The sequence below is a fragment of the Fukomys damarensis genome, unplaced genomic scaffold (genome assembly GCF_012274545.1).
Source record: "Fukomys damarensis isolate Sample0158 unplaced genomic scaffold, DMR_v1.0_HiC HiC_scaffold_19, whole genome shotgun sequence".
NCBI classification, from domain to species: Eukaryota; Metazoa; Chordata; class Mammalia; order Rodentia; family Bathyergidae; genus Fukomys; species Fukomys damarensis.
Window position 1 is genome coordinate 34823252 of NW_022900931.1, and position 19409 is coordinate 34842660.

The following is a 19409-nucleotide window of genomic DNA, read 5'->3' on the forward strand; positions in this document are numbered from 1 at the left end:
TACTGATGTAGGACGGTACTGTATCATACCTCTGTGAATGTAAAATATCTTGTACCTGCTTTATGATATGTAGTAGTGACCATGCTTTATCAGAGCTATTTTTAATGATATTACTCTAGAATGTTCTCTTTACAGATGATGATAAGATGCTAATAAAAAAAAATGGTGCCAGGTACCACAACAGCAACAGAACTTTGCTGTTCTCTGGATATTATTCTTTTCTTTGTTTTTTTGTTGTTGCTTTTTTTTTTAATGCAATGTGCTGAATGTCTATAATTTTGTTCAGATGACTGAAGAACCTGGAAAAGCTGTTGCTGCTCTTGATGCATAACATACCGCTATTATTGGTCTTTGTATATATATATATATATATACACACACACACACATATATATATAAAATTTGAATTTTGGAAACTTTAACAGTGCTGTCAACTTTGGAAAAAGCTATCCCAATTCACTGTGTTGAGTTGGCATTGTACAGAAATGGACAGCCACATTGCTCTAGAAATGTTAATTTTTTTAATTTTTTTCCCATTTGTACAGGGGTAATGCACTGTATTAAATATGTAAGGTCATATCTACGTGGGTTTGATTACAGAAACTAATAAAGTATTCTCTAAATAATGAAAAAAAGAATAAATTAAGACTACAAGAGCAAGAAGCAATTTAAATATGTTAAGGGACCATTTTCATCTTAAGAATTAAGGATTATTTTAATCTTACATCATTGCCTTTTCTTTTTTACTTTCCTTTTTAGTTTTATTTTAGGATTCCCTATTTTTAATGTTCATACAGAGATTTCTTTAACTGAAATACCAAATAGTTTCTCTGGTGTGAAAAACTATAATAGTACACAGGATCCTAATGAGATAATTAATAATGTGAAATAGGAAGTAAAGGGCTAAAGGTGTAGGGAAAGTGGGTAGGGTGGGGGAAAGGTAATAAGAGAGAGGAAAAAAATATGAAATTGAAAAAATGGAAATAAAGTGTTTGTAACTGGGGAGGGGAGGAGAAGGTGAAGGGAGGGCAGGGACAAGGGGAAAAAACGAGAATCAAGACCTATTATGTAAAGGTACAGGATCCCAATAATGAATGTAACTGTATTGTATTCCTAGATTGTACCAATAAACTCAATAAAAAGAAAAAAAAAAGTAAAAGCAATAAACTTCCTCTCTTACTAAAGACAAATATAATAAATCATTTGCATAATTTTCCTTCTAAATTCCTTCATGGTTTAAAAAAAACTTTTCTTTGTGTGTGTGTGTGTATGTGTTTGCACTACTGCATTTCGGTTTGTCTGTCCCTGTATTTATGAATATGTCTCTTATCTCATGATGAAATAATTATCAAGTTTTTGCTAACATATATCTTTTTCTTCTTGTAATGCTAGAATTTAAGACCTCATGTGTTAGGCAAGTGCTTTATTACTGAGCCCCAGTAATATTTTTATGGTTCAATATTTTACACATAACCCTTTAATCTATTTGGAATTAAGTCTAGTAGGGATTTTTCTCATTTTTTCCCAGATAACTAACCAGTTATTCTAACACTGAGTGGTAAAGTTACCCCTTCAAGCAATTCAAACTGTTGCCTTCACCAGGGCTACCATGGTGACCGCCTGAATTCTTCCCAGCCCTGCCTGGCTGACCTCACACGGCTTTCCATTCCCACCACCCACCTCAAAATCCACTCTGCATCCTACACATGCAGCGATTGTGTCACTTCCTCATTTAAATCCTTTTCATGGTTTTTCACTGCACTTAGGACAAAATCCAAACTTTTTAATATGCTCACAATTAAGGTGGTCACAGGCTTCATCACAGATAGGAAACAACTGTAACAGAAAGGCTGTTGATAAAAAGGCTGGGACCGTAGGCCCAGTCCGGCCTGTGCTGGCCAAGCCCTCCTCACAAGGCTCAACTGTCCAGCTCTAAACTCTTATCCTCTCTTTTTAACAAGGCTCTGTCCAGCTGTGCAAAACTTGCTTTGCATTCTCAAACTTCACAGGTTTGTACTCGACCTAAAATACTTGTTTCTCACATCCCACCCCCAACTCCTCTGCCCCCTCTGGTTACCTCCGACTCAACCTTCCGGTCCTCTGAACAGTGCTTTTCTTCAACAACACCTCTGCCCTGGCCCAAGTTTGGATTTGGACGATTCCTGTACATTCTGTATTTCCACATGTTCCCTTTTCTTACCTAATATTTCTCCTCCCACCTTCATTAATCAATCTTCTACAAGTTGTATCCAAAGGGCCAGCCACATAGCAAGCATCAAATAAATATCTAAGAATGAATGAATGATCTGTCTGTGTTAACATATACAAATTACCAAGGAAAAGTTACATAAATTTTTAAAAAGCACTGAAGACCTGTGGAATACATGTACTTCCTATAGCAGCTGCATATTTGGTTGTGTCTCTGACTGCTAAAAAACCAGACATCTCACTTTGTGGTGCATCTCAGCTTTCGTTTCAGGACTATAAATTAAATATTTAAAACAGAACAGCAGTATAAGTAAATAATTTCCTTTGTTCACTAATAATTACAGCTGGGCATGGTGGCGCGCGCCTGTAATCCCAGCTACTTGGAGGCTGAGGTGGGAGGATCGCTTGAGTCCAGGAGTTCTGGGCTGCAGTACGCTATGCTGATCAGGTGTCCGCACTAAGTTCGGCATCAATATGGTGACCTCCTGGGAGCGGGGGACCACATCAGGTTGCCTAAGGAGGGGTGAACAGGCCCAGGTCGGAAACAGAGCAGGTCACTAATAATTACAGATGTACAAAGTAACACACCCAAATTAAGACTTTTCATATTCAACTATTAGTTCAGCTAACAGATCATGTGTAACAGAGCACGTTGTATTCTACCACACCCTGATTCTGCTTACAAATGGTGGGGAGAGTATTTCAGTTTATTCCCAGGACAGTAAGAACTGACTGGTTATATTCTGGAATGCTCCAGAATTTATTCTGGTCCTGAACTTTTTAAAGGAATTGCCTATAGAAGTGACATCCAACCCGACAGCAGTTAATACAAATGAGTTTAGGGAAAGCAATGTTAAATCTGCGATCAAAAGTGAAAGAAGTGTACTTTGTTCTCAGGACCGACTGCCTCACTATGGATTGGCACAGTTAACTGAAACATCATGTGTCTGGAATCTCGCCCAGTTTCTGCACAAACTTCTCAAATATATGGTGACTTCTCAACCATTTTTAATCACACTGCTGTATAAATTCCATATAAAATATTTTCCACAAAATGAAATGTAAGCAATTATTATGAAATTTTATCGAGTGGATCTTCATGACATCTTCTAACTCATGCCTCCCTCTTGAAGCAAATACCAGCTTCCATCCAGTATAATCTTTTTTACCAGCTATTCCATTTTAAACATGTTTGAGTAAAATACCAAAATTATTTTACACTCCTCTTTAATTTCTAATATTTAAGTATTTAACAAGCTTCTCCTACCTCACCTCATCCTGCTCTGGTTGATACCAATTTCTTGTATGAAGTCTAAGACCAAATGAAGAAATACTGAGAGTGCTCTTGAGCTATGGATCTCCTCTTTGGACCTCCCAATCTTTGCGCATAGTGGTCTTTAATAATACCAAGCAACTTTTCTGCTCTAGTCTGACAAAGAGCTTTAATCAACCTCCTTAACCATTTCAAACCAATTACTCCTGCATTATTACTCATAGTTCATTTATCCTCTATAGAAATATATTTGTATACTTATATTAGAGAGGGCAGATGTAGTCCATGCAAAGGTTTACTTCACCTTTAATACTATCTTTCTTTTATTGAACATAAATTTCAAATCTAGATAGCATGATTTCAAAGGATATCCAAGAACATGGAAGCCAGTTTGCACATAGGCAAAAATTTTTATTCAACAGTATATACACTTCCTGATAATCATCAAAAGGTAACTGATCATTTAATTATGGAATTCATATGCAGTTTTGCCTTATGGAACAATGTTTCATACACAGGTGCAGTGATGTCAAGGACAAAATGTACAGACAGGATAGGACTTTATGCATTAGTGATTATCAGAATAAGAGAAGGAAAAATCCCATTCGGAGGAAAAATGAGTAATAAACTTAGAAAGAAGTGGGCAGGAAAGAACTACAATATATTTTACAGGTGCTTTACAGTGGAAACCTGTTCTGTTCTGGAAAAAGATACAGTATTTTGAAACATGACTTGGTAGAGAGACAGAAATGGGGAAATGGAAGGCAGAGAAGGAAGAGAAATGCTGAAAGAATACTTCAGAGAAACAGACACATTTATCAAATACGCTGCAATACCATTAACTGACCACACAGGAGGAACCTAAACAATATCACTAGTAGGTTCTCTATAACTTCACCAAAAAGGAAAATAACCTTGAAGCTGCATTGTATTTGCCCAGTTAAATTCTGAGCTTCTCAAAGTACTCTATAGTTTGTGACAACTTTATAAATTTTAAAAGCTCAATTTTTTTCCCTAATAGGATTTAGGCTATTAAAGTATTGTATACTCTTGAAAACACATTTACTTGAAAACTGATGCTTGAGACAATTCATCTGAAGGCTCAGAAAGTGGTTCTTTTAGAAGGCATTGCAGGCGTAAAACGTCCTCACCTTCACGTTGGGTTTTGACAGCAGTTTCAGCAGCTCTCTGATCTCAGTGTTTAACGGCTTGTTCTGAAGCTCTTCGGCCAGCTGCAAGGGAGAGAACATTGACACAAGTAAGTTTAGCAAGAGCACCATGGGGTTTCAGTGTCAAAATTGAGAATCTGCTCTGCTCAAGGCTATGGCTTTCCAGGGTTTAGGGAGTCAGCATGAGAGAAGGAGACCATCAGTCACAGCTCTTCTTTCCAGGCCCTTGGCAGACTAGAGTCAAGCCCGGTTCTCAGCTGAGTACAATTCGGGTGATCACATCAGCCACATCACTTTCTGACTGACTGCAAGGAGGGCAAGTCCCAGCCCTTCATCTTCGTGAAGGGCCTTTGTACTCAGACAAAAGACCATTTGTAGAAAGGACTGGATTTAGCTCTGACAGGAGCGGGGGCCTGAATGAGGTGGTAAAATCCACAGGGTTTCCAAAAGCACACAGTAGCTGGGCTGTTTAGAGCTGGGGCAAAAAAAAAAAAAACTGGAATTCTCCTAATAGAGTAAATGACCTGAAACTTTTATTGTGTTTACCTATACAGACTAAGAAGTCTGTTAAATATAAACCCAGTGAATCAGAAACCTCTAATAGTCAGGTAACTCAACTTCTCACTGTACTCCACTGTGATCATCAAAAATTCCCCCTGGCTGGTTCCATCCATCTAAAGACAGGATTGGAACAGAAACTGCCTCATGTCCTCCATTAAGAGGTTTTGAATGTTCTCACCATGAAAAAACAATATATGTCTCAGGCGGCAAATAAGCATATCACAATGCATCTCATAAATAAGTGCGTTTATCATCTGCCAATTAAAAATAAAATGAAACTTCAAAAGATCTTCCTATGAAAATTTCCATCAATTTTAGGCTATAGGAAGGATCATATAATTTTTAAGAAAAAACAAGACTCAAATAGTAAAAAAATTAACATTATAAAATATACTGTATATAGTTCAAATCATCTCTGTATTTTTTAAAACCCTTCCTAAAGCAGTGCTAAAATTTCCATTTGCCTCTGTTGTTACTCTTATGCTAAAAATAATGACAGAGGATGATAATACACAGAAAGTAGAATCAGAGAAAACTGACTGATTTATTAATTGCACTATAAAGTTGCTTTTACTTTTTCAATGCAGTATTTTTACAGAATTTAAATACATTGCTCTGATGAATTAGAAAACAGGCTTACCCTGTTTATGGAGCAGATTCTAATTTTTCATGTATTAATGAGTTTGTTACTTTTGCAGTGCTGAGGATTAAATCCACACTGGACAAGGGCTCTACCACAGAGCCACACCTCAACCCTTAGATGCTAATCTTTAAAAAGAGCAATTTTATATTCTACTTAGGGCTCAATAACACTGGTTTCTACTAACAGTTTCCCAAAATGCTCAATAGTGTTTTAAAACTGGTTTCTAAGGCTGTTTATTAAGACAACTATATTTACACCTTAATTCTCCTTCGTCTCAAAAGTTTTGGTTCTACAATTCAGAAGCAAACTTCCAAGTTAAACATATATAGTGAATATACAGACATATATATGTCTGTAGATAAATGCAGAAAGGAAAACATCTGAGGACTAAGCAAACAGCATACAACTTAGATGTCTACTACATGTGCTTTCATTTATAAATTAGAATATAAAAGCCTATCAAAGAAAAAAAAATCAACTCCTGAAAATGGCCAATCTTTTTCTCAGTATATGATGACCCTGAAATTTTAATAAACAGAATTACAGTTTGCAAAACTGTACAGAAGCAAAAATATTGTAAAGCAACAAGTAAGCTACCAGCCACCACTGTCACACACTAGGCACGCCACTCGCCTCACTGAGTTTCCTTCACGGTTTATCCAGGTGTGTTCAATTCATCTGAGTCTAAAAGCCAGCAGTGGGCATCAGCAAGTGAGGTCCCCTCCCCCAGGCTCAAAATAAAATTGTAGCTGCAGGAAATTAAGTACTCCATCAATGCCAACTGCTTCTGAAATTTATTTTTTTGTTATGAAGGCAATTTGGAAAGGTCTAATATCCATAAATCATTGCTATGCTTTATAATCCATTTTAAATACAATCCTGTCTTTTTATATATGTCATATACCTCACTCCTTTCCGGGTAGCTGTCATTTTTTAGCACTGTCAGCAATATAACTTATCTCATTTGTCTTTATTTCTCTCAAGCATTCCCCTTGTCTGTGACTTTCTCAGAAAACTAATGCCTGACAGATTCTTTCTCCACACAGTCTGAAGCCTACAATTTCTATGACGTAGTTACCAAGGCAGAACATGAGCACAGCTACATGCACAATCTTCAGAACAGGAAAGGGAATGAAAATCAACATTATATCAGCATAAGCTCGGTGATGACAGGGCTTTTGGAAACATCTGCAACTTCTTCTGGTTTTCACACAGAGGATCACACACATCTGCGCCGGGATGGGTTTGGCCCTGGCCAGGTCTGTAGCAGACACGTCCCTGGAGCTCAGAAAGGCACACTTACGTCATCGGCCAGGGCGGCCGCGCCATGCAGAATGGGCACTGGACTCTGCTTCTCATAGGAGTGGAGTATCTCATGAATCTGGGAGAAAACCAAAGGAAAGTGAGCTCACCTATGAGCAAACAATCGCCTAGCGCGAAGTACCTATTTTCATAACTGCAAACAGAATCCCGAGCCCTTGAGCTTATCTAACGTCGTGTTTAATAAACCTACAGACGGCACACAGGTACGACTCATCCATCACTCTGTCCAGTGTTCACAATGTGGAGTCAAGTGGAAAAGTCACATTTATCAAATAGAAAGCTCATAAAAACTACTCTGTTTTTCCTTCTGAATAAGCATGTAAGGTTTCTGAAATCCGTAATTTCTAAAATACATCACTTCGATACATCAAGGACCAGTTCCAGTCTATTCTTACTAAGAATATAAACTACAAAGAGAGTGAAGCACCAAGCCGGAGGCCACGACCTGGCCGGTCAAAGACAGTACCTCAGGGGGGTGGAGATGGCCCGGCACACCTGAGGTCAGGCCCGGGAAGACCAAGCCCACAGCACTCCTCCCAGGACCCCTGACCAGCTTTCTCCCAACTGCTAACCGCCCCCCCAGGTCACACTGCAAAGAAACAAAGGGATTCCTCATAACTACAGACATTTCTCACAACTATGTTTGCTTAAATAAAAGCATATTCCATAGTGTAAAACAAGATGCATTAATAAATAAATAACAAGCTGGTATTTCATTTTCCATTTTGATCCAAGAAACACAAAGGTGAGAATCTAATTTAATGTAGTATAAGGCAAACTGAGCACCTTAAAAAAGTCTCATAGTATGTTAAGAAGTGAAAGACACTTTGAGAAACGCAGATCTGTCTGTACTTAGGTCTAACCCACTTCACTGTTACATGGGTGTCCTTAGTATCTTACACTTCAGTTTAGCCTCTTCTTACGTGGAGCTGAAGAGAGCGGTCCTTCACTACATATGAAACAGTTCCACCTCACATTTCCTGTTTTAATAGGTATCCAATAATGCATTCTTTAATTATACTCAAAGCTAACCAAACTTTCCTGTGAAAGTCTGGAAGACAGATTTTATTTTGATAAGCCAGATCCTGTTGCTAACAGAGGATTCTAGTACTTTTTTGGCAACCTGGTACAAAATGTAAAACAACGGGGAAAGAATATGAACAGCTGTAATATTACCAGGATAGTCAGGGCAACATTTTTACTTACTATCTTGGAATCTTTAAACGTTTATCATAACAAGGTAATAAACAAAATTTAAGGAATACAAACTTTAAAAAGAATAAGATTATATCTATGAAGCTATTAAAGTATGACTTGAAATAAAACCCAGACATACTAAAAGCTAAATTAATTTTGTTTAAATATCAAAAATTCCATCACCTCAACATATAAGCTCATAGAACACCGACTTCTCCTGTAGTAACACTCATCCAGCCTTACTGCAATCACTTGTTTACACATATGCTCCTTGGCTATAACAGAGAGGCTTGTATCTATTTGGCACTGTGACGCCTATGTAACATGTCAGCAACACTAGCGCTATAGCCTTCAGTGCATTTAATACTTCCATTCCTTAGCCCACAAGAAGCCTACCAACCCTAGAGGGGTAGGAGCAAGATGGCCTCATTTTACAAATAAGCAGATACATAGGAGCGAAATAACTTGCTCCACTCCCACAGGCAGCAAAGTCAGAGCTGGGCTTCTGACTCCTGCCACGTGGGCCAGCGCCAGAGCCCTGAAGCAGCTCTCCTGCCTCCCCAGGCTCACCTTCCCGAGCTCCTCATGGTCCTCCTCCCTGCTGCATGAATGTGCACTGCATGTGGGGAACCAAAGCACCTGACAAGAGAAGTGGGCAGCTGGAGTAGCATTGGGGGCTCCCCTGCAGCTCTCCTCTTCATCTTTGCTTTCTGATGGCTTCCACTTGCCCTAATTTGTCGTAGTAATTACAACCTAAAATTACATGTCTCAAATGAACACATCGTTTCTCCACTGACTTGGCTTCTCCTGGATGCCTCTTGGAAATGGTTTCCCCTTCATCATCTTGTCTAGGTCCTTACTGAGTAAGAGAACATCCTGCCCTCTCCATGCCCACCCCTGCACTTCATACAATCTCAAGAATTTCCTCAAATTTCAAAACGCTGGCAACCTCACGCTCATATGTGCATTACTTTGCTACATAATCTTAAAAATTAAGTTGGTAGAAAGGAAGAAATTCTGAGCTAGTCACTGCTTCTAAAAATACTGACAGAAATTCTAGTCTTCATTAGTATTTATAATACCAAAGGAAGACAATCATTTTAAAACTAGGAGGCGACACTCACAGCCATCCCCAAAGGCTGTCTAGCAAAACGTTCTGAAACCTCCCACTGCCACCTGTCCAGGTGTGGACACTGCTACTTGCTGCTTCTGAGCACTGGCACTGTGGTTAGTACACTCGGGGAACTGGCTTTCTAATTGCATGTAATTTTAATTAACTTAAATTGAAATACTTACATATGGCTAGTAGCGTTCCTGTTGGAGAACATGACAGCTTCATATTACACGCTCTATAATTTACTGTTATATCCATGGAAAATTCACTCTGATAGAATTTGGCAAATTTTCCTGAGTGGCAACATTTTAGAATCCAGTGGACAGGGGCTGGGTATTTAGCTCAGTGGTGCTGCTGCCTGCCTCACAAGCTCAAGGACCCAAGTTCGATTCCCTGGTACCAAAAATAGATAAATTGTGCTTGCTTTAGCAGCACATATACCAAAAATAAATAAATAAAAATAGGATCCAGTGGACAGATGTGTAACCAAGAGGTGGCTTCGTCATCAATGAGCCAACTAGCATCCATCATTAAATAGAAGATACAGCCTAACCCTCAAAATCTCATTTACTTAACTATATTTTCTGCGGTAGCTTCAACCACACATAATAGTGTACTTCCTTTTTCTTCCCAGAGCAATAGGAAGACAGGGAGTTGTGGGGAAGGGGAGTTAAGGAGAGGGATGTCTGGCAAGATGAGGATACTCTGGCTAAATTAATTTCATATGATGAAAAGACATACTTACTCAAAAGTAAAATCATAAAATAAGGACATGCAGAAGAATTTAAAATATACTATTTAGAAAGAAGGCCATTTCAAGATCTTTGTACATTAGGCTCTATTAAACAGTACAGATGTATCAGTCCATAAGGATTTGTTTGCTATATTAACATTGCAATGAGACAAGGTCAGTTAAATTAAAAATAGTTTCTGTGTGCAATGAGTTCTTATAAGAAAGCTATAATGACCATCATTTACATACCTACTGACAATGTTCAACTTTAGCAAGAGACTAGGATGTCAATAATTTTAGTTACATATTGTAGAGCTTTTAAAATGTTAGCTTCTATAATCAAAGCATGAATCCAGCTCAGCAGGCAGTCCACAGTGGCCACCTGTGTTAAAGCTCTCACTGAGGCACAGAGGTGTGAGACATCAGAAAACCGCCACGGTCTCCGAACTGTGCCAAATAAACGAAAGCCGCCATCCTTCTCCTGGTTTCTAAGTATGAAACAAGTACTGAAAATAACTTCTCAGTAGTCTGGACCCTATGTATCACTAGTACCCAATCTGGAATTAGCACCAACCTACTTCCTTCATTTAAAACGTGAAAGTAGAGGTAAGTGAACTCGGACTATTAAACAAGAAAGTCTGTAAGAGACAGTGGCAACCAAGAAGAGCTGGAAGCCGCAAAGCATGTTGTACAGAAATAGTAAAAACACCAGAGGAATGGCGGGACTCTCTTTTTAAGAAACAATGATTTTATCTTTCTCCAAAAGGAAACATTGGCTGTCAAGAAAAATAACTGATGCCAAAACAAAGCAAGCAACAGGGCAGAGGCAACAGTGCTAAGTGCACACCCTCCTTTCCAATTTGCTACCATTGATCTCTCTCTCTGAGCTGATTTTCTTAGAAAAAAAAGGCAATAAAACTGAAGAGATCACAACCTTTTTTGCTCCTGTCCTTAATATGAGATGAATTTTGACTTCACACTGCTGTAGATGCATTCTAAATCTATCAAGAATTTTTTAAAAGAATGAATAATTTCACCATCCTTTCAACATATACTGTTGTGTTAGTCTTGTAATGCACAATGGAATTCCACTGACTTATAGTTTTAGAATTTATATATCAATTTTCACAACTGAAACTGACATTTACTTTTGAGTTCTGCCTTCATTGGGTTTACCCAAAGTTGTAGTCCTTTCATTATTTTTAAAATCATGAAAGCTTTTAATGTGCTCTGAAAACATCCCCACAGCAGTGGAATGTCTCTTCCGTGGAATACTTGCAGGTATTTCCCTGAAAAAATAACTGCCTCTGATACACTTTAAAGAGGTACTTTATCATCCAATTTTATTTCTTAAAGCTTGTTAATAGTAATTTTTCCATTTAGATTTTTCTGTCTCCAGGCCGGGGATTTAGCTCAATGGTTCCGACACCTGCCTTGCAAGCACAAGGACCCGAGTTCAATCCCTGGTACTAAAACAAACAAACAAACAAAAATGTGGAAGTAGATTTTTCTGTCTCCTCTATCCTCTGCAAAAAGCAGTATTTCCTAGAAAATCATTTAATTTTTTTAGTCTGAATTTTAAACTATTTATCTGAATCGTAAGCAAAAGAATCTCTTAAAACTTACTGATTTTCCTGATACCTACTTTTTTCTCCCTTACTATTTCTTCTTTAGCATATATCTGTTCTTTCTCTATTTCTCTTTTCATCTCTTCATTAGACTAATATTATTACTATTATCTTCAAAGAATCATCCCTTAGATTATTTTACCACCTTTTTTCTCTATTTTTCTATTTTCACCTTAATTCATTCCTTCTTTCTTCATACAGCTCAACCCTATCTAAAACTTAACTCGGGATATTCAAATTATGGGGAAATAAAAGATAGGGCCTACTGTTCTGAGTCTTGCTCATTTATAAAATAATGTCTAAAATATTTCCCATTTTAGGGAAAAGATTTCCAGTTTCTATTTGAAAATATAAGAGTATAAGGGACTCTAATCTTTGTACTTAGAAAAGTAAGCTAGGGAAGAGATAATAACACATATATGCAGATAGTCTCATTTTATTGGGCATTGTTTTATTGCACTTTACAGAAAATTGCATTTTTTACTGACTGTAATTAGGTAGGTACAGATAGTTCTAGTTGACCCATTTTAAGCTGAAAAATGCTATCACGATAATCAACAGCACTTATGTACCCAGTCTGTGACCAAAGGACAATGCAGCTGTTTCTACACTTGATACCGCACATCACATTACTAGAGTTCTCCTGCCTTGGGACTGACGCTCAACGGTGTGCAGAGCATTTTCTCTTCTCCACACTTTTGGTAACACGTGGTACTGTCAGACTATCTGCCCATCAGAGGGCTATGAAATGTAACCACACCACAGTTTTAATCTCTATCTTCTCCAATCTAGGCCTTATCTTCTAATAGTTGTGAGGCAGGGACAGTCACTCGTTCCCAATCTGAATCTTCTGCTTCCACAGTAACTGAACCTCAACCCCATCACGGGGTCCACTTCCGGTACCACCCCGCCGCTGCTTCCTGTTGCTGGGTCAGTCACAGGCTTAGTTTTCTAGCATGAGACTGGGTGTAAATTCCAATGCCACATTGAGGCTAAGGCCTTTAAAACATGGCATGCTTCCTCCAAACCCCATCCTCCCCTCCACCCAGATGGAGATAACTACTAGACCCAAAGAGACTGCAAAACAACCACACAGGAAGAACTGGGGTCTCCAAAATACCTTCTGGAAGAGAGGGACATTTCTATCTAGCATATCCCCAAGGATTACCGTGTGGGCACACATTGCATACTGTCCTGAAACATCACACTGTACCACATAAACACATAATTGCACATTAACCAAAAGATGTTTACAGACAGCGAAATATTAACTATACTGATTTGCATATATTTGCATGTGCATGCGTAATTATGGCACTGTACCCCACAAACGTATATAATTAAAATTTTAAGACATTTTTCTTCTACTTTTTTTGTGCCTAAACCTCTACATTTTTTTTTGGAGTATTTGTCAACTGTTTATCCTATCTTAAATAACTGCGACCCTGGGAAAGAGGTTGTTATCTTAATGCAGTCAAACATACCTAGTTTTTCTTTATGGTTGTACATTTTGTTTCTTAACAGTCCCTATCCTAATGCCTTAAGTGCTATTATGATTTCTTCAAATTATTACAGTTTAATTGTGTACACTAGTCTTACCTCACATCCACAAGAGGCTCTATCTTCCAAAAGAATAGCACCTCTTAATCATTTCATTTTGGGGTGGAGGGCTCATCCTGGGAACTGAACCTGGGGCCTTGTACACGCCAAGTAAGCACTCTACTAGAGAACTACAGCCCCAGCCCTTTTCTACTAATTTTAATACTATTTAAAACTCTCAACATGGCTGCGTGCAGTGGCGAGCGCCTGTAGTCCTAGCTACACTGAAGGCTGACGCAGCAGAATCACTGGAGTCCAGCTGTTCAAGGCCAGTCTGAGCAACATAGCAAGACCCTGCCTCAAAACATAAAGCAAAAATAAGTATTAATAAATTTTTTAAAAACCAAAAATATATAAAACTCTCACACACAAGTGTTTATACCTGGGCTCTCTGTTCTGTTCACTGATATATGTGTCTCTTTCAGCCAACACTTTTCTGTACACACTTGATACCCAGTCAGGCAAAGCTTGCTAGGCCTTTATCCTCCCTAATGGCTTCTAGGATCAGTCTGCTGCCTACCACCAGCATTTTGGAGAAAACCAAATTGGTGTGTGCTGGTCTCACAGTCTGCATTCTGGGAATTCTCTTCAAATCTATCTTCCAACTCACTTTTTTCTCTTCAGCTGTGTCTAATCTCTGGGTTTTTTTCTTTTCTTTTCTTTTTAATGAGTACCCTTTTTATTCCTGTGGCTCAAATATGGCCTATTTTCAAATACTTCTGTCTTCTTTTTCTTCTAATGACTGAGACCTTCTTTTATCACATATCATTTTAAAGATATACTTCTATTTAAATATATTTACGGGCTAGAAGACTATAATACAAGGGCTTAGATATTACCCTTGCTGCTTGCTATGCCTGTTGGTTGCAGCTCAAATATTTTGTAAATAGGGCTGTTAGTACATCCTCCGTGTGGCTTTCTAAAAAGGAGTCCTGGGTCGATGGTATAACTTTTCAGGAATATTTTTTGTACTTCATGAGGCAGGTGCAACGTCCCACGTCACTCTAACTTCGCAGTACAGAACTCCTGTACTTGGCAGAGATAGAAGTCACAAGTCCCACACCATGGACCAACCACTCCATGGTCACAAATTCTTAAAGTAGATTTTGTTTGTTTCTATCTAGTCCCAGGAAGAGACAGACCAGCTGCTTTGTCATTTCCCGAAGAAAGTAGCCACAGAAAAGCACCCATTTTATGTGAGTGCCTAGGTACCGATTTCTCTCCTTTACTTCACTTACATCTTAGGAGAAGGACACCCCCCTCCAGCCCAGTCCTTACAACACAAGCTTCAGCAGCTACCAGAGCAGAATATGGTTTACCTCTGATTTCTGAAACAAGAGGATTTCCCTTACTTTCTTTAAATCTTAACAAAGCATTTAAAAAACCTTTGCCAGTTCTAAGAAATTGCATGTATGATTACTGGTTTTGCTAATAGCTACAGAGGAACTTTGTTGTAGAATAATGCTCCATTTTCATTAAAAATAAATTTTAATAGTACTGGGCATTGAACTGGTAGGTGCTCTACCACTGAACTATGGTCCTGGGCTGTTAAATTTTTTTTGTTGAAGGGGCAGCACCTCACTGGGTTGCCCAGGACAGTCTCGAACTTGCATCTCCCTGGCTACACTGAGACAATGCACCAACACACCCAGCTTTAAACAACTTAGACATGGCTGAAAATCTGTACTTTCTCTAATACTGGTAAAAACATGAGTTTTTTGAGCTTTCAATTTATGCTTATTTGGCTTGTGAGATTCATTTTGGTGGATATTAGTATTTGATTTTAATGTTGTGTGTGTGTGTGTGTGTGTGTGTGTGTGTGTGTGTGATATGCATATGTACACGTGCATGTGCACACACACGCACATGCTGGGGAGAGAACTCCAGGCCTTGTATATGCTGGGAAAGCACTCACCGCTGTGACACATCTCCACCAGCCCAGTGCATTTTTAAGTTGAAAACAATAGTTCATTTAACTTGAAATTATTCTTTTAAGTTACAGCATAGATCTTTATCGTGCTTCTGTCCTTTGGCCTTCTGTACTACATGGAGTTTATGAATGCATTTGTGTTCCCCAGCACAGTTACAGGCAAAGCTGTGAGGCTGTACCTTTCCAATCACACAGCTAGAAGTAAACAATAACAGCAGTAAAGCCTTCTATAGGAAATCATGGTGAGCAGCTGGTGCTCCGCCTTCAACTCAAACCAGGGTACTGGCAACATCTCTATTATTCAAACAGGTGAGTCATTCTTACAAGGGACGTGCCTATAAAGTCTTGCAAAATATACACCAAGAAACAGTTTTTAGGTTTAAGTTAAATTATTAAAAAACAGTAAGTCACCCACTTTTTCATGTTGGTTGAAAATGTAGTACTTGTATTGAAATCACTCCTCAGAACATTCTCTGCAGAGTAGAGAAAGAAAGCAGCCATGGTCTATTTGGTAACAGTCCTAGCAGTTCAACAACAGAAGTAGATAGCCTGTTTCATTGTAAAACAACCCATTATTCGTACATACATCTTTTACTCCATTCATATTGTAATGATCGGATTTGCCATTTTTTAAAAAATCTGTATTTCAGTCTTCGTGGAAGAACTAGAAACTGGTGGATTTTGTGTTGGGGTGGCAGTGGCTGACTGCAAATGACGCCATGGAACCTGCAGCCTGGACAGGCTCTGACACACTATACCCAGTGATTATGTTGTACATGTATTTGTAGTTCATGTTTTAACAAATATGCATATTTTGGTAACAAAACCTGGAAATGAACTGTCTTAACTGGTGGCAAGGCATCTGTCTAGAGCCTCTTGTGGTTGGGTGGCTTTCAGCAGGTTCCACGATCTCCCGGAAACTGTGCAAGTTGTTTACACATACTTTTTAGAAAAATAATCCAACATGCAGACAGATGATCCATGTAAAAGGCTTGGACCTTATCCAAGAGAAAATACAATAAGCCGTTAGGGAAGAGGAGACACAGCACTTGATTTGTGCCTGGTTCCATTTTCCCTGAGCAGACTGGAGTGGGTTGAGGGGGATTAGATTGGAAACAGAAACCCAGTGAAGAGGACAGTGCCATGTTGGTTCCTTCCGGGGGCTCCTCTGGCTTTCCTCTCCTTTCTAAATTCTCTCTTTTCTTCCATTCCCTTCTCTTTCCTTTCTTTTCTCAGTGAAGGAGATTTTGAATCCTCTGCGCTAAGTTATATCACCAGCCATTTCTTATTTTTTTATATTGAGACAGGATCTCCCTAAGTGGCCTAACTGCCCAGATTGGACTCAAACTTGTAATCCTCCCGCCTCAGCCACCTACAGTGCTGGGAATCCAGGCCTGTACCACCACACCTATCCTTTCTTTTTCTTAGTGGTCAGACAGACTAAGGCCATCTGCATGTCCTTTAGGTTGCACCAGTGCCACTTGTCATCTGCTGTTCAAACTGTGCTCATCCCAGCTGCCTCTGTCCTTGAGGACCCCAGACAAGAAGACAGGTCCGTTCTATTTCAGGGAATTCTCTGTTGTCCACATGGGGGAAGGGACAAGGAGGATGTAGCGGGTTGAGTTCATACCACTTTCAGTTTTAGTTATCTCCTATTTAGAGCAGGATGACAATAATACCTACTACGTAAGGGTTATTGTGAAAAGTAATGGAACCACTTAATAAATGGTACTTTGCTGTAGTCACAATTATCCCACCACCCTCCACTCATACCTCACATATGCAAGATGCAACCAAGATCTAAAGATTAAAATCAAAGCACAGCCAGGTGTGGTGTCGCAAACATGTCATCCAGCTCTCAGGAGGCTGATGCAAGAAGACCACTGAGTTAGAGGCCAGCTGGGCTACACAGTGAGATCCTGGCTCAAAACACAACAAAACAGAACCCAAAATGCAGACGGCACCATCTATGCTCAAGTGGAGAACATACATTCCTAAGGGACACTAAAGTAAATGCCAGCTCCCTCGACACTTATTCAAAGGCAGTGAAAGAAAAGGAGCAGAGGCCTAGAACAAGGGCAGTGGCGGCAGAGTTGAGGGAAGATTATCTGGGTGGACACAGAAAAGGCAGAAATTAATTTCGACCACAAATGATGGAGAAGGTACAGGATTAAACTGAGAAAAATCACAGTGAGGTTTGCAGGCTGAATAAGGCTCATGATGAAAAATCTAGATCTAGGTATTTATTAATAGGGCAAATAGGATCTGTCCTAAGCACTCACTGCTCCTGTCACTCTCAACCCCTAGAAGAAAGTACTGCTGCTGGTGAGAAGCATGAGATCCTCACACAGGAAAAAGTATCACAGCCAGATGGAGAGATACATAGAAAAAAAAAAGAGTAACCAACAGAATGACTTCACAGACCAAAGAAAGGTAGCTACCACTGCGTTCACTATCCTATCCCTGTGGGAACTGAAATGCCCTTTGCCCACATCCCCAAATTCGGCTGAAACTGGTGAGGAGACATAACCCTGAGATGAGCTAGTATCTGGTTAGGGCCTGGCATGCATTCCAACATGACCATGTGGAAGATGTGTACTGGACAGGAACCAGGCCTCACTCATAGTGGAAACACCCTGCAATCACAAATGGCTTGTCACTTCTGTATTTAAGCCTTTTGAAAGCTTGCCACTGCACTGAAACTGGGGATGTGCTCAGCAACAAACCTAGAAGGTCAAGCTAGCTCAGGGGCCCGCCTGCATGACCCAGTCCCTGCAGTACTCTGCCCCAAGCCGATCCACCCCCTCCAGTCACATGGGCCCAGTCACATGGGCCCAATACTGGGCCCTCAAGAGCATGAGCCTCTCCTACCCCAGGGCCTCTCTGTCTGCAAGCCAGTGAGTCATTCTAGGTCTCAGCTTCAAAGTCCCTTAAACAAAGACAATGCCCCAGCAGCCCTAGCCAATCAAAATCAGTCCTCTCCCATCATGAGTTCCAAGAGCTCCTTTTGTTTTTTGTTTTTTTACCCTTTAGCAGACTCTCTACTTGTATTTTTATTGTTTACTGACTTACACCTGTGAAAACAGGTAAGGAAATTCATAGATTGTGCACATGTCCCTAGAGTTCACCACTTTATCCCTAGCTCAGAGCCCAATACGTCACAGAAAATAGATGCTCAAAGCTTAAAGCTAGTACTTAGTGAGGAATGAATAGAAGAATCCTGAAATGCTGGGAGGCTGCTAATGCTTTGGGAATTGTACCTAAGAGGATGCTAAGTGCAAACTGTTCTTCTTGCACCCAGACTGATAACTAGCATCCAAAGCTAGGGGAAAAATTACACCCCATATTTTGAGGAAAGCTTTCAACTAGAAAAATACACTGCTCTAGAACTTCAGCAATGGACCAAAGGTAACTATCAACTCTCCTCATCATCTCAGTCTGCCACCTGCCAGTACGCAGTGTGTGTGTAGCTAAAGGAAGAAAACTGCCTGCTTGTGTCTTGATGTCCTCTAAAGCCTCATGCAGTCATAGGTGGGGCCTTCTCCGAGGTGGACGAATCTGGAAGGTATGATTACTAATCCACTATACCTAAGTGACTGGTTTGGCACTGCCGTAATCCCAGTGGTCTGAGTAAAAGAGGCACAAGGTCCCTTCTTGCTTTTGCTACCGTGTGGGTGCCATGAACTGTTTCGCCTTTGCAATGCCCCTCTGCCATGAGGTCCTTTGCTGTTTTTGGTGTCTTCCACCGCCATGAACCAACGGTTGCCCCTCTGCACCCCACCTTGGAGCCAGCTGATTATGGACTGAAACCTCTACAAACTGTGAGCCAAATAAACCCCTTCTCCTTTACTTTGAGTTTTGGGTATTTTTGTCTCAGTAATGAGAAAAAAGTAACTAACACACTGTCTTATCAAAAACAGGGAAGGAGGTGCTGGGGATTTAGTTCGGTGGTGCAGCCACCTGTCCCACAAGCACAAGGTCCTGAGTTCGATCCCAGATATAAAAAAAAAAAAAAAAAAAAAAAAAAAAAA

At 39.7% G+C, this 19409-nt stretch overlaps 1 protein-coding gene across 6 annotated transcripts in view; it reads right to left on the reverse strand.

The window, feature by feature from the left end:
• The window catches only part of Mpp7 (membrane palmitoylated protein 7), a 150190-nt gene that overhangs the window by 72800 nt on the left and 57981 nt on the right, over nt 1–19409 (reverse strand). For all 6 annotated transcript variants that reach the window (XM_010614777.2, XM_033765652.1, XM_033765654.1 and 3 more), the window contains 2 exons: nt 7158–7235; nt 4633–4713 (listed from right to left, as the gene is read on the reverse strand). In XM_010614777.2, the coding sequence (XP_010613079.1) occupies nt 4633–4713; nt 7158–7235 (159 nt within the window). The remainder of the gene's footprint in view (nt 1–4632; nt 4714–7157; nt 7236–19409) is intronic.